Genomic DNA, 12,576 nt, shown 5'->3' on the forward strand with positions numbered 1-12,576 from the left:
GGAGGGTTTCCTGTTTTCCTGAAGGTTTACCTGAACAAAGCCTGTGATTGGTCCCCGTGTCTTTACCGTCTCTTTGTTAGTTTGACTGAAGCTGCTCTTACTTTCAAGACTTCAAGGTTCTTTATTTGTCACATGCATAGTTATACAAGTATAACACACAGTGAAATGTAGCCTGACACTAGGGTTGCCAACTCCCTGAAAAATAAATAAGGGACACCTCGTGGCCAGGGCCGGGCGACCCAGTTGTCTTCACCCTTCCCAGTGTGGTGAATTTTCTAGCTCTTTTTTTGTGTGTGAAATTATTTTTTTAACCCTTTGACTTGAATTTGATTTAAGTAGATGTGTATTCTTTGTGATATGAACACATGTGAAACAAATGATCATTTAGCCATTTATTTTTAGCTCAAAATGACAACATTAACACAGTAAAACAGGTCTCTTTCTTAAACAGAAGCCTGTCATGCTTAACTTTTGAGAATATAAGTAAATCTTTCTTTAAAAGAACTCTGTCCTGCTTAACTTAAAATAATAGAAAACAATAGAAAGAAAAACATTCTTGTAACAGTGCACATTTAGTGCATTTAGTACAATTGGCTTCAGTTGAAATATTTCAGCTTTTCTGATGCTAATCAGCTGCTCCTGTTTGTAAACCCGCTTGTTCCCATGATTACGCATCATAACTCATCATTATTCATCTATGTATTACTTTTATGTATTAGTCATCAATTTGTTGTAATCATCTATCCTTGCAGTCGTTTATTACACAAAATAAATTATATTATCACACTTCTGGCCACATAGCGCTGATATTCACTGCACATGCCCATATTAACTTTTTCCAGCCAGGTGTTTTCCTTTTCCCATTCTTCCCTTTCTCTGAGGGGAACAAACATTGCTGCTCTAACGCTGGGCTCACACTGTGCGATTTTAGGCCCATTTTGAGACGATTTTTGAGTGATCGGACCGATTTTGGCCTTCATCGTGCATCGTGTAGTATACGTGGGGTAACGAGAAGTGATTAACACCTCACGACCAGCTCCCGATCATCAATCGCTCGTGACACCACAGCCGCTCACACTGCTCGCGCGCAAACACGTAAACGTCGGTGAAAAAGACGTTGCAGCACGGCTGTGCAGCGTGTGATCTGGACACAAGCGATGGAGGCACAACTTGTAGAACTTTGGAAAGCTCATCCGAACCTTTTCGATGTGGCATCACAAAATGATCACGACCACAACAACCGTGAAAACAGTTGGATTTACACTGCTGCTCAATCACAGCTGCCTGATCAATGTTTTTCATTAGCAATTTAGCAAAGTTGATGGTGGTGGTGGTGTGTCTGTGTGAGTGAAAGACAGAGAGAGAGAGCGCGACAGATTTTCTGTTATAACCTTCATGTTATGGAGGCACAGTTTCCGTATTTTAAGGGACGGTTGGCAACCCTACCTGACACGCTCCTCGACATGTGCAAAAATTGGGGGGGGGGGGGGGGGGGTGTAGAGGAAGAACATTATATATATCTACATATAGTATATACACTGGGTGAATGTGCAGTAGTAGCAGTAGCAGCAAGCAGGTGGTTTTTTCTGAGCCTTTGAATGGGGCCGGTTCTGGTTCGATGAACTGCGTATGGCCGGGACACGCCGGTAAATAAAAACAAACAGAGACAGTGTTCTTACCTGGATGAAGGCCCAGGTGATCACCGGGACTGCTGCCGAGTTTACCGGAGTGTCACCATAGCAACGGGCTCTGTCCGCGGGGACGCTTGTTTTAAACGCCTAAACGACAGAGGTGGGCGGTGCTGCCAGTTGTAGTTGTAGTACCCGCCCACCAGTTAGAAACGTACCCTTTAAAGTTTACATTGGTGAAAAATGACCGTAAAATTTAAAGTCATATATTTCTATATGTGATATATTTTATAAATCACCGGGACAAGCTGCTGTACGTCATCGTCACAGGAACAGAGGCCGCCGGCCTAATACTGAAAAAGACCAGTCAAATAAATTTATTTAAATAAAATTAAGCAAAGAAAGAAAGAAATACTGTGACACAGTCAGGCCGGGTATCTATGCTTAAACACAAACAAAAGATCGGGATCTGACCGCGGTGTGTTTTTTAATCAGGCGGATTTCAGGACGCTTCCGGTCGCTTGGGACACGGAAGGACCCCAGCGTGTGCTCGCAGTCAGTCACAATATTAGCTCACAGGCTAACTTAGTAACAGCCCCGCGCAGGCAGGAAGCGCTGGAGATGGCTGAGGTGAAGGTGAAGAAGGAGACGAACCTGTCGGACCCCGTGGAGGTCGAGAACAGGTGAGGGGAGGAGCGGGGCCGGCGGGCCGCTCTGTCCGCGCACCGGACTCCGGACGAATACTGTCGCAATTATCGCCTGTACGGTTCTGCTCGCGCACACAGCGCCTGCGTGCAGGTCATGAACGCGCGTTCACACTGCCCCGCACTGCTGGTCACTTCGGCGTTAATCAGAGTCATCAGCTGGCGTCGCACGACCAACATCTGGACATGTTCTGGTCTTTAATGGCGCCTCTGAGCTAAAGTTTGTGCCTGCTGCTCTTCATGTGCAGCCTGAGCAGCCGAGACAGCAGGCGCAGAAAACGATTAAAACTCAGAGTTTAAACAGAAACAGGTTTACTGTGATTTTTACCTGGTGTGTGCGTGTGTTTCAGGATCAAAGAGCTGTGTCAGCAGTTCCCTCAAGGTATCACGGACCAGGTGATTCAGAACGACATGCCTCACCTGGAGCCACAGCAGAGAGCCATGGCCATCAACAAGCTGCTCTCATTGGTCAGTCTGATGATTTCACTCACCTCCAGAGCGTGAGGAGAATGGCGCTCTTTTTCACTCTGTGTGCTGAGCGGGCAGCAGGTTGATGAGGTGGTGTTTGTTTCAGGGTCAGCTGGACCTGCTGAGGAACAGTGCAGGTCTCCTGTACAGACTGAAGGACTCACAGAGCACCAGGTAAACACACACACAGGTGTAGGAGTGTACTTCCTGTCAGGTGATTGCTGGTGTCTGAGCTGCTTCCTGTCTGTTCTGTCTCAGTAAAATGAAGGGCTCAGACAACCAGGAGAAGCTGGTCTATCAGATCATCGAGGACGCAGGAAACAAAGGTAACTGAGTACTTCCTGTCCCCGTTTGGCTCGCTGCCGTGGCGCGCCGTGACGTCTGCATCTCTCTGCAGGAATCTGGAGCCGAGACATCCGCTTCAAGAGCAACCTGCCTCTGACCGAGATCAACAAGATCCTGAAGAACCTGGAGAGCAAGAAGCTCATCAAAGCTGTGAAGTCTGTGGCCGTGAGTCCGTCACGATCAATAATGGCTGTATCAGCCTTATCGCTGATCAATAATCAATAACATTAGCTGCTGAAAGAGTAAACGTTTATTTAAATATGTGCAGAAAAATCAGCTTAAAATGTGGAAAAATTAAAAAAACTTTAAATTCTAATTGTATATATTTTACAGATGTTTACAACAAACATCTGTAAAATATGTAAATCAGCAAAAATCTGGAAACTATAAAACAGTTTGGAAATAAACACATATAAGTAAATAAAAATTAAAGACGCGACGTCTCCGTGCGTTTCCTGTAAACAAACGCTGACTTGACGATGTCATACTTCCTCTCCGCTGGCGTGTTTGTGCAGGCGTCGAAGAAGAAGGTGTACATGTTGTACAACCTGCAGCCTGACCGCTCTGTGACGGGCGGCGCCTGGTACAGCGACCAGGACTTTGAGTCCGAGTTCGTGGAGGTTCTCAACCAGCAGTGCTTCAAGTTCCTGCAGAGCAAGGTACAATAAACTTTATTTCATTGTCCAAACGGCGCCCAGCAGGAGGAGGCAGAGCGGCGCTCTGAGGCGGGAATAGGGCGGGGCGGCCTTCTTTCCTGTCTCAGAGCTGTATGAACCGTCATGTGACCCTCGTTGTGTTTCCTGCGTCGAGGCGGAGGCGGCGCGGGACAACAAGCAGAGTCCGATGGTTCAGAGGAACAGCTCCTTCGCCACGTCGCACGAAGTCTGGAAGTACATCTGCGAGCTGGGCATCAGCAAGGTGACGTCACACCTCAGACGCACCAATCACAGCACAGCGTTAACCTGCAGACAGCTACACACACACACATTAGAAACACATTAGAAGCAGCTGGGCGCAGATGCTCAGGCAGGTGAGCGTTACCTGAGGAGGCGGGAGCGTAGACTTTATACCTCATCCTGCGTGTAAACAGTCCCCTGGACTCAGGCTAATGACCCGGGTCCAGGTGTTTAAGGCGGGGTTTAGTTGATCTTTGGCCAATCTGCTTTCCTGGTCAGGTGAATGAAAGCGACCATGAGACGAGGTGAAAGGGCGGGGTCGACAGCACGGACCTATTTATCTGTGCGTGTGAATCTGGTCTGCGTGCTTTCCTCAGGTGGACCTGTCTATGGACGACATTGAGACCATCCTGAACACGCTCATCTACGACGGGAAGGTGGAGATGACCGTGATCGCCGCCAAGGAGGGCACGGTGGGCAGCGTGGACGGGCAGATGAAGCTGTACCGTGGCGTGAACACCATCATCCAGCCCACCGGCCTTGTCAAGACGCCCTGTGGACTCTGCCCGGTAACGCGCTCCGTCCACATGTACCCAGGGCCGCTCTCAGGGCACCCGAACTCATCCCGTCTCCTCTCCGCAGGTGTTCGACGACTGCCACGAGGGCGGAGAGATCTCGCCATCCAACTGCATCTACATGAGCGAGTGGTTGGACTTCTGACGCCACGCGTTTCTCTGTGACGGAAGCTTCACTTCCTGTTCGTCACAGACGTGAAGAAGCTGGCGGCCTTAGTTCCTGTGACGATGGCGTGCAGCAGTGTGTCCCGGTTCTGGTTCTGGAGGCGCAATGTTTGTTTTCTGGAGCTGCTTCACTGTTTCTGTTTGACATCGTTAATCTTTGAGGTCGTCTTATTGGTCCCGTCATGGTCACATGGTCTCAGATGTTTTGGTATAATGCCGCTCCCACCTGCAAACGCTCTGTAGTACAACCGCATTTTTGTGTGTGTGTGTGTGTGTGTGTGTGTGTGTGTGTGTGTGTGTGTGTGTGTGTGTGTGTGTGTGAGCTCCAGTGTCCTGATTATAAAATGATTTAGAAGGAAAATAATTTTTCTTTGTTGGAACCAGTTTTTGACCACCAGGTGGTGCTGTGGTTGCTATGCAGTGAGGCAAACACCTGCAGCCAATCAGAGCCGTTTCTGGTTGTTTGAGCTGAAGGGAACATGTGGACGTTTCCACCTTCATGTTTAAAGTTTTGGCCCTGGCTGCTGGTTTCAGGGACGAGGCGGGGGGAACGGCCCTGAGCGCGGGCTGTCAGGCCGCGGTCTCTGGGAGGGAGAGCAGCGGTCACATTGGCCTGGACCTCCTCAGTTCTGGTTCTGAAGAGCACCAGAGGACTCTGATGAGGCGCTCTGACATTCAATCTGTTCTGTGATTATTTTGGTCCACGAGTGTCGTGATTTGGTGTATGAATAAAGTGGGTGGAGACTTAGCCGTGTGGCGTTTACTGTCTGTCTCTGCGTGGTTTTCTTTGAATCTCTGAGGTGGTCACGGAGCTCCTCTCAGCCTGTGGGAGCGCTAATGGGCCTCACGGTGAATTGATGTGGAGACGGTCAGCACTCAGATTATCTCTCTTATTGTCTGATGCACTCTGTGTGTTTGTCCAATCGCAGCCCACCATGTTTTCCATTAGATGCCATTAAGCTCCATCAGGCCGTAATGGGCTCGGCGCTGAGTGTCAGCACGGATCACGTTACACAACATGTTTCATATCTGATATATTCATAGCTCAGCGAGAGACGCTGTGAAGGAGGAGTCCAAATACTGCATTACCCATGAGCCTCAGCTGCCAGTAACTGTCACAGACCGTGTTATTCACATAATGTCATTAAAATGCTCCAGAAGGCTCCAGCAGGACAAACGTGAACCAGAGGTGCAGTTCAGGTGATGGTGCACCTGTCAGTCACAGAGGCCACGCCCCTAACATTGCAAACAGGTGCATGGTTGCATGATTTGGTACAGGTGTGAAGGTAGAAATTCTTTGCATCAGCCGTAAATGTGCCGTTAACATGGGAGTCTATGAGGACTGACTCACTGCTGCCTCTGCTGCACACTAGAGGAACTGCAGGCTTGGAGGGTTCTGTTTCATTCATTCATTTATTATAAACTACAAAGTTTAATGTGTGCAACGTGAATACATACAGAGATTTATTAGAGCACGTGCCATAAAAACTGTAAAACACGGATATTTAACAGGATGTGTCATCGTTTATTTAGCAAATGTTTTTATCCTCATTAACACTCATGTTTGTGTTCGGGACTCGTGTCAGAAAGTAATGTGGCCTCTTAATCAGTAATAACAACAATAATAGTAACAATAACAATATTAGTAATAATAATAAATAACAGTAATAACAGTAATAACAACAATAATAGTAACTGTCTGTGGAATAAAGAGGCTCCGACTCGGATCAACTGAAGCTGCTGCTGCTGCTCTCTGCGGCCTGCAGGGGGCGCTCTGCAGGCGGACCCGAAGCCCAGAATCAGACCCGAACCCTCTGAGCGGGGGGAGGGGGCAGTGCGGATTCTTTCCCGTCATCCCCTGCGGCAGCAGCAGGAGCAGCAGCCCCCGCCACCTCCTCTGTGCTCTCCGGTCTGCAGACTCTTCCTCACCTCCGCTGAAGTTTGGAGTGTCGCTCCGACCCTGAGCAGGTAAGCAGCGTCCTGGTCTCTACTGTCTCTATTGTGTCTCTACTGTGGCTGTGATTGAAGAGAGGCGCTCCGGAGCCTCGGCTCCTCCATAACTTCGCTCCGCGTTGGCGGGGAGCGGCTCCGGGATCCCTCCCGGAGGCTCTGGAGCCGCTCCCCGCCGACGCGCGGCCCGCGCCGCGGTGCTCCTCCGCCCGCGTGTCCGCGGCTCGTCCCCGCCAGCAGCCATTAGTAAGGATGGATGAGAATAACGGTGCGCCATGAGAGGAGACAAACAGGCGTGGCCGCGGAGGAGGAGGAGGTGAGGAGTGTATGCGTCCCGGACAATAACAGCTCCTTTCAGCGGGAGCTCAGCGGGGCCGAGCCCGCCGAGAGCCGCCGCTCCGACCGGAGAAAGTGCTGGAAAACAGCGGCGGGAGGCCCAGAAACCGGACACAGCTCCTCAGAGTTCCCGTCAGGTTCCGCTCAGCGTGACCGGTTCTGCTTGTGTTTGCCTCTCTCTCTCTCTCTCTCTCTCACACACACACACACACACACACACACAGGACATGTAAATAAAACACAACGTTTCCCAAACCTTCACAGAACGTCCTTCAACCCAAACCGGAACATGAAAGATCATCTGAGGGCTCATATGGGAACACTTGGGTTCTCATCCCAGCGTTCCCAAACCGTTTGTCAGGGTCACAGTTCCCTTATAGGTATGTCCATGAAATGTTCCCTAAAGGTTCTCCTCTAACAGGAAGCCAGTGAACCAGCAGCTTTTGGTTGTGTGAACGTTTTGGGAATGTTTTTCTGACGTTAGGAGCATCCCAACACTGCAGAGCTGGGATCCAGCATCCCATGAATTTGTTTGGGACATGTTCTTTAAGGTCCCTGCGTGGTTGGAGTTACCTCCACGTTCTCTGAAAGCTCTTCCATAACGGAAAATGTCCTGGTTTAGAAATTAGAGCCGTCTGTGTTTATGTGAACAAACTCGTTTAGAACGACAGGAGCAACCCCCGGTGTTCCCGTAACGCTTCGCTTCCTTTCCCTGAATGTTGCCTGAGTGTTCTAATGGCTGCCTGTCTAATGAGACAGGAAGTGATGGATGGCATTCTCGGGGTTCTGGTTTAAATATTTACGTGGTTTGTTTTCTGCTGATCGATCAGCTGATCGTTCAGGGAATGTTCTTCAAACGTAAACAGAACCTTGGGTGAGGCGTTCCTGGCCCGGTTTGCTAACCTCCGTAAAGGTTCTGGTTAGTTCACTGATAACACTGCAGCAATGCTCCTTAGAGGTTCCTGGAACTTCAGTTCTCTGGTGGTTCTGTTCTGCCTCCACAAACCAAAGAACCGGTTGGGCCTGGTTCTGGTTCTGCACAGTGAAGACTTCACTGCCCGATGAAGCTCTGTGGAGACTTCCGGCCTGTTTGTTGTTCACTCTCGCCGTAGAAAGCCCGGTGTGTTGGACACAGAGTCTGATGGATGTTTGTGTGCGCCTGCTGAGAGCGCCGAGCTGTTTCCTGTTGCCGGGCGGGGTCGGCGCTCCAGGAAATGAGGCTGTTTGTGTGCTGAGTAAATCCAATAACTCCTCCCTGCTCGTGCGCAGCGGCGAGCTCGCTTACAAACACACCTGCAGACGCCAGTGAGGTGAAGCGTGGCCTCCTCAGTGTTCTGTGATCACTTTGACTTCAGCTCGCCGCGGCCTCGTGCATCACCCGGTGATCTGCGTCAGACCTGAGCGGGTGAGGGATTCCTCCTCTTCCATCTCCTCAGCACTGAGGAGACGCAGGAAGCTTACGTATAAAATCAGTTTTAATAAATGACGACTGATCACAAATACACGCGCTGTCACGGCTGATCGGCGTGGCTGAATCAAGTTTTTGGGCTCTGCGGCACCTGCGAGGCCCACTGGGGGCAGCACTGAGTCGGAGGCTCGGTTTGGAGACTCTTCTGTGGTTTTCGGTCGTCGCTCCTCTGTCGTCATGTCATCGTACTAAAAAAACAGAGGAGGAGGAGCTAAAATGTGGAGACGTTCTTGACACTTTCTTGGGCAGAGCAGCGTCGTGGCGTGAGCCAGCTGCTGCCTCAGACTGGTGACACACACCTGTTGCTCCCATGGAGGGCCCCACGGGGCAGAGGGATAGATGTGGTGTGTCCACAGCTGTGCCTGTCAGGAATGCTGCGAGGGTGTGTGTTTTTATTCTCAGCTGCTTCTTCTTCTGTGCCTGTTTGTTTAACGGCAGCTGTGTTTCTTCTTCTCTGGTCTTTAACATATGACTCTTTGTCCTCGACCTCGCCGTGTGGGATGATTATTGACGCTACGGATGCAGAGCTGTCCCTGACCTCCGACCTCTGCACTCAGACTCTCAGGCTGGGCTGTTTCAGGAAATTGGGTCCATTAGCGTCCCTCGGGACTTCCTCTGAGTGCTGTAATGGCTGCTGCCGCCGCTAAGGCCTATAACTCTGATTCCATTTGCTCCAGTCAGCTGACTCAGGCAGCCAATGGGAGCAGGGCACACACAGACTCATTACATTACCCACAATCCTCTGCTGCTGAGTGTTTAGTGTTTGACTACATAAAGGGCGCATTCTGAAACTTTCTCTGGAAGGTTCCTCACTGAGAGACGTGACCATGATCGGAGCGGTTCCACCTCCCCAAACACCAAGGAAAGGAGCTTCAGTGCTTCCTTTAGAGTAGGACACACCGAAGCATCCTTGAGGAAAGGAGAGGAGATAACACCGTCCCATAATTCACAGCGACAGGCCATCCGACTGTCCATGAAAACTGTCGACGTAATAACCGAGGCCGAGCAGCTGATGTTCATCCATAAGCTGCTGATGTGTTTATAGTGTTACAGTGTAACCTGTGTGTGACAGCGTTTGAAGCGACGTTTAAAATTCTCTCCTGGGAGTGAAATAAACACGTGCATAAGGCCCAAAGTGCTGCTGTTCACAGCTGTCAGCACAGACTCTGTTTGTCTCTGTGAGGCAGTAAATCGGACCCAAATGTTCCTCCGGCTTTAAAATTCCCGCCTCTGTGGTGCAGGACGTTTACACAGGCTGTTCTCGTTCATATGACCTCCACCAAACAACAGAACACGCTGAGACAGAGGACGATGCACGTTTGTAGTTTCAACACGGCGGACATCCTCACACCGTCAAGGAGAGAGAGTGTGAGGTCGTTCCACTTCTCTTTTCCTAAGTCCTCAGCAGGAGGTGAGGAAAGGAGACAGGAGGTACCTTTGGAACACACCCTGTTTGAATGATTCAGTTACAACCAGCTGATGTCGGGTGGTGGTTTGTTTACAGGCGGGGCTTCTTCAGCTCACCGAGCAGACGAGGGCTGGGTTACAGCTCCCCCGGTGGCCGAGCCGGGAGAACAGCAGCACATTCCCCGACCCGCTGGGAGGGTGTGACGTGTTTCGGAGCGCAACACAAAAACGATTTGAGCCGATTGCAGCAGGAAACAGATGATTTTAGCCCCGAAGAAGAACAGTGAAAGCTACACATGAAAAGTAACAGAAGCAGGAAGAGGTGTGTGTGTGTGCGTGTGTGTGTGTGCGTGTGTGCGTGTGTGTGTGTGCGTGTGTGTGTGTGTGCGTGTGTGTCTGTGTCTGTGTGTGTGTGCGTCTGTGTGTGTGTGTGTGTGTCTGTGTGTGTGTGTCTGTGTGTGTGTGTGTGCGTGTTAGGGCTGCACGATAAATCGAAAATTTATTGTCATCGCGATATCAGCCTGCGCGATGGGCCCATCGCAAAAGACGGCGTAAACTGCGATAATTGGGTACCTTAAAATGTTTACACACGTGCTGTAAAGAATTTACCAATCAAAGAAATCCATTTACACATTTGACCAGTCGAATAGAGCCCTTCACGGCATTAACCAATCAAATGGATTAGAGGCCCGCCTCCTACGCAGGTCGGGCGCGAACAACGCTGCAGCAACGAGTCAGAGTTGTAATGGCTGAGAGCGAGACGCGTGACGAGAATGCTACTGAACTCGTGGCTAAAAAAAAAAATAGTACCTCACTTATTTGGAGGTACTTTGGATTTGATAAAGACGACGTTCTCCAAACACAGGTACTCTGCAAAACTTGCCGAACACTCGTGGCAACCACCAGAGGAAACACGACTAATCTCCACCATCATCTTCAATACAACCACAGAGAACTGTTTGAAGAGTTCCAGAAAGATAGGGCTAGCCAAACAAAGGTTGCTAATGTTAAGACAAAGAGCGCAGCAGTCCAACAGCCGTCTCTGTATCAGAGTTTTTCAAGTGGAATTCCTTATGAGAAAACGTCGAAGCGGTACAAAGAAATAACAGAGGCCATTACACATTTTTTGGCTAAAGACATGATGCCTATAAATACAGTTAGCAGAGAGGGCTTCACCAGTCTGATACATAAAGTGGACCAGAGATACCGCATCCCCTCACGAAACTACTTTTCACATGTCGCCATTCCACAAATGTATGAAACATGCCGCAAGACCGTCATGTTTGAACTGAGCCAAGCTGAAAACTACGCAAGCACTACAGACCTATGGTCAAGTCGTACAACGGAACCATATATGAGTTTCACAGTGCACTTCCTCACCGAAGACTTTGAACTGAAAACACGGTGTCTAGAGACTGTGTATTTTCCAGACTCCCACACTAGTGAAAATATAGCCCATGTATTACGTGAGGTGTTAGCCAGCTGGGATCTTAAAGAAGATCGACAAGTGTGCATCACCACAGACAACGGTGCCAATGTTGTGAGAGCCACGGAGCTAAACAACTGGGTCAGACTTCAGTGTTTTGGACACAGGCTGCACCTTGCAATCGGTAAGTTTTATTCAAGGCAGATCTTTTTAGCAATGAAAATGTGCTATACATTATTATCAAATTGATATTGATAAGGATAATGTTACCTTTTTAGACAACTTTAGTTATAAATTTCAATTAGTTTTTTTTTTTTTAAAAAAAGGTTTTAAACATGACAGTTTTTTTGTTTCCTCTTATTTCTCCAGAAAATTCTATCAAAGATGATGCCCGCATTGCCCGAGCCATTGGACTTTGCAAAAAGTTAGTTGGACATTTTTGCCACAGCTGGAAAGCAAAGATGGCTCTGAAAAAAGCACAGCAGAAGCTCAACCTCCCAGAGCACACACTGATCACAGAATGCCCAACCAGGTGGGGTTCCAGGCAGAAGATGATTGAGAGAGTCCTGGAGCAGCAGCGGGCCATTTCTGATGTCATCTCAGCAGACAAGAAATCAAGACACTTGATTCCTACTTGGCAGGATCTTGAGGTACTGGAGTCTGTCAACCAGGCATTACACCCCCTGCAAGACTTTACAGATGCCCTGTCTGGTGAGAGCTACGTTAGTGTTTCATATGTAAAACCAGTCCTTCATCTGATGAAGACGTCGGTGCTTGCAGAGAAGGAAGAAGACAGTGATTTGACAAAATCAATTAAGAAGAAAATCCTCGAGTACCTGATTACTAAATATGAAAATCCAGCTACCCAGGAACTTATGGACATGGCGTGCTTCATGGATCCCAGATTTAAAGTCAGCTACACCAGCACTGATCGAGTCTCAGACATCAAGACCAGAGTGATGTCAGAAATGGAAGCAGTGGCACAGAAGGTATTCATGCATGCTTATATATAAAACCTTTCAATTCATATTTAGTCCAAAATGTTTACTTTTCTTATAATCTGCTTTCTGTTCCAGGAGAGAAGCTCCGCTGAACCAGAGGCCCAGACAGATGATCCACCCAGTCGTCCCCTGAAGAAGGCAAAAAAGTCCCTGGGCAGTTTCTTCAAGGCAGCTCCAATCCCTACCTCCTCTTTTATGCATCTCTCA

General features: G+C 49.0%; 4 protein-coding genes across 4 annotated transcripts in view; 3 read left to right on the forward strand and 1 right to left on the reverse strand.

Annotated features, from left to right (window-relative positions):
• Positions 1-2,171: 2,171 nt before the first annotated feature.
• polr3f (polymerase (RNA) III (DNA directed) polypeptide F) lies at positions 2,172-5,515 on the forward strand. The gene is made up of 9 exons (XM_085355337.1): positions 2,172-2,311; positions 2,683-2,800; positions 2,907-2,974; positions 3,059-3,126; positions 3,198-3,310; positions 3,661-3,804; positions 3,956-4,063; positions 4,419-4,610; positions 4,684-5,515. The coding sequence occupies exons 1-9, from the start codon at positions 2,250-2,252 to the stop codon at positions 4,759-4,761; spliced, it is 951 nt and encodes a 316-aa protein (XP_085211463.1). The 5' UTR covers positions 2,172-2,249; the 3' UTR covers positions 4,762-5,515.
• A 1,147-nt stretch (positions 5,516-6,662) lies between these two features.
• The window catches only part of sptbn1 (spectrin, beta, non-erythrocytic 1), a 35,363-nt gene continuing 29,449 nt past the window's right edge, over positions 6,663-12,576 (forward strand). The window contains exon 1 of the mRNA XM_085355334.1: positions 6,663-6,749. The gene's annotated coding sequence lies outside the window, so the exon portion shown is untranslated. The remainder of the gene's footprint in view (positions 6,750-12,576) is intronic.
• The window catches only part of LOC146631363 (uncharacterized), a 9,239-nt gene continuing 3,440 nt past the window's right edge, over positions 6,778-12,576 (reverse strand). Inside the window, exons 6-8 of the mRNA XM_085356671.1 lie at positions 10,251-10,360; positions 8,627-8,723; positions 6,778-7,145 (exon numbers count right to left, since the gene is read on the reverse strand). Coding sequence (XP_085212797.1) covers positions 6,778-7,145; positions 8,627-8,723; positions 10,251-10,360 — 575 coding nt within the window. The remainder of the gene's footprint in view (positions 7,146-8,626; positions 8,724-10,250; positions 10,361-12,576) is intronic.
• Positions 10,599-12,576, forward strand: part of LOC146631364 (E3 SUMO-protein ligase ZBED1-like) — a 2,242-nt gene continuing 264 nt past the window's right edge. The window contains exons 1-3 of the mRNA XM_085355375.1: positions 10,599-11,552; positions 11,738-12,357; positions 12,445-12,576. The exon at positions 12,445-12,576 is cut by the window's right edge and continues 264 nt beyond it. Coding sequence (XP_085211501.1) covers positions 10,688-11,552; positions 11,738-12,357; positions 12,445-12,576 — 1,617 coding nt within the window. The 5' untranslated portion in view covers positions 10,599-10,687. The remainder of the gene's footprint in view (positions 11,553-11,737; positions 12,358-12,444) is intronic.

The sequence above is a fragment of the Diplotaxodon limnothrissa genome, linkage group LG6 (assembly GCF_057381915.1).
Source record: "Diplotaxodon limnothrissa isolate DT_005_m linkage group LG6, D_limnothrissa_male_GT1.1, whole genome shotgun sequence".
Lineage (NCBI taxonomy): Eukaryota > Metazoa > Chordata > Actinopteri > Cichliformes > Cichlidae > Diplotaxodon > Diplotaxodon limnothrissa.

Bases quoted from the DNA above. Each gene is read 5' to 3' on its own strand.
- polr3f (XM_085355337.1), top strand. From the start codon at position 2,250: ATGGCTGAGGTGAAGGTGAAGAAGGAGACGAACCTGTCGGACCCCGTG. The intron at 3,311-3,660 runs GTGAGTCCGTCA...GTGTTTGTGCAG, and splicing joins AAGCTGTGAAGTCTGTGGCC to GCGTCGAAGAAGAAGGTGTA. The intron at 3,805-3,955 runs GTACAATAAACT...TCCTGCGTCGAG, and splicing joins TCAAGTTCCTGCAGAGCAAG to GCGGAGGCGGCGCGGGACAA.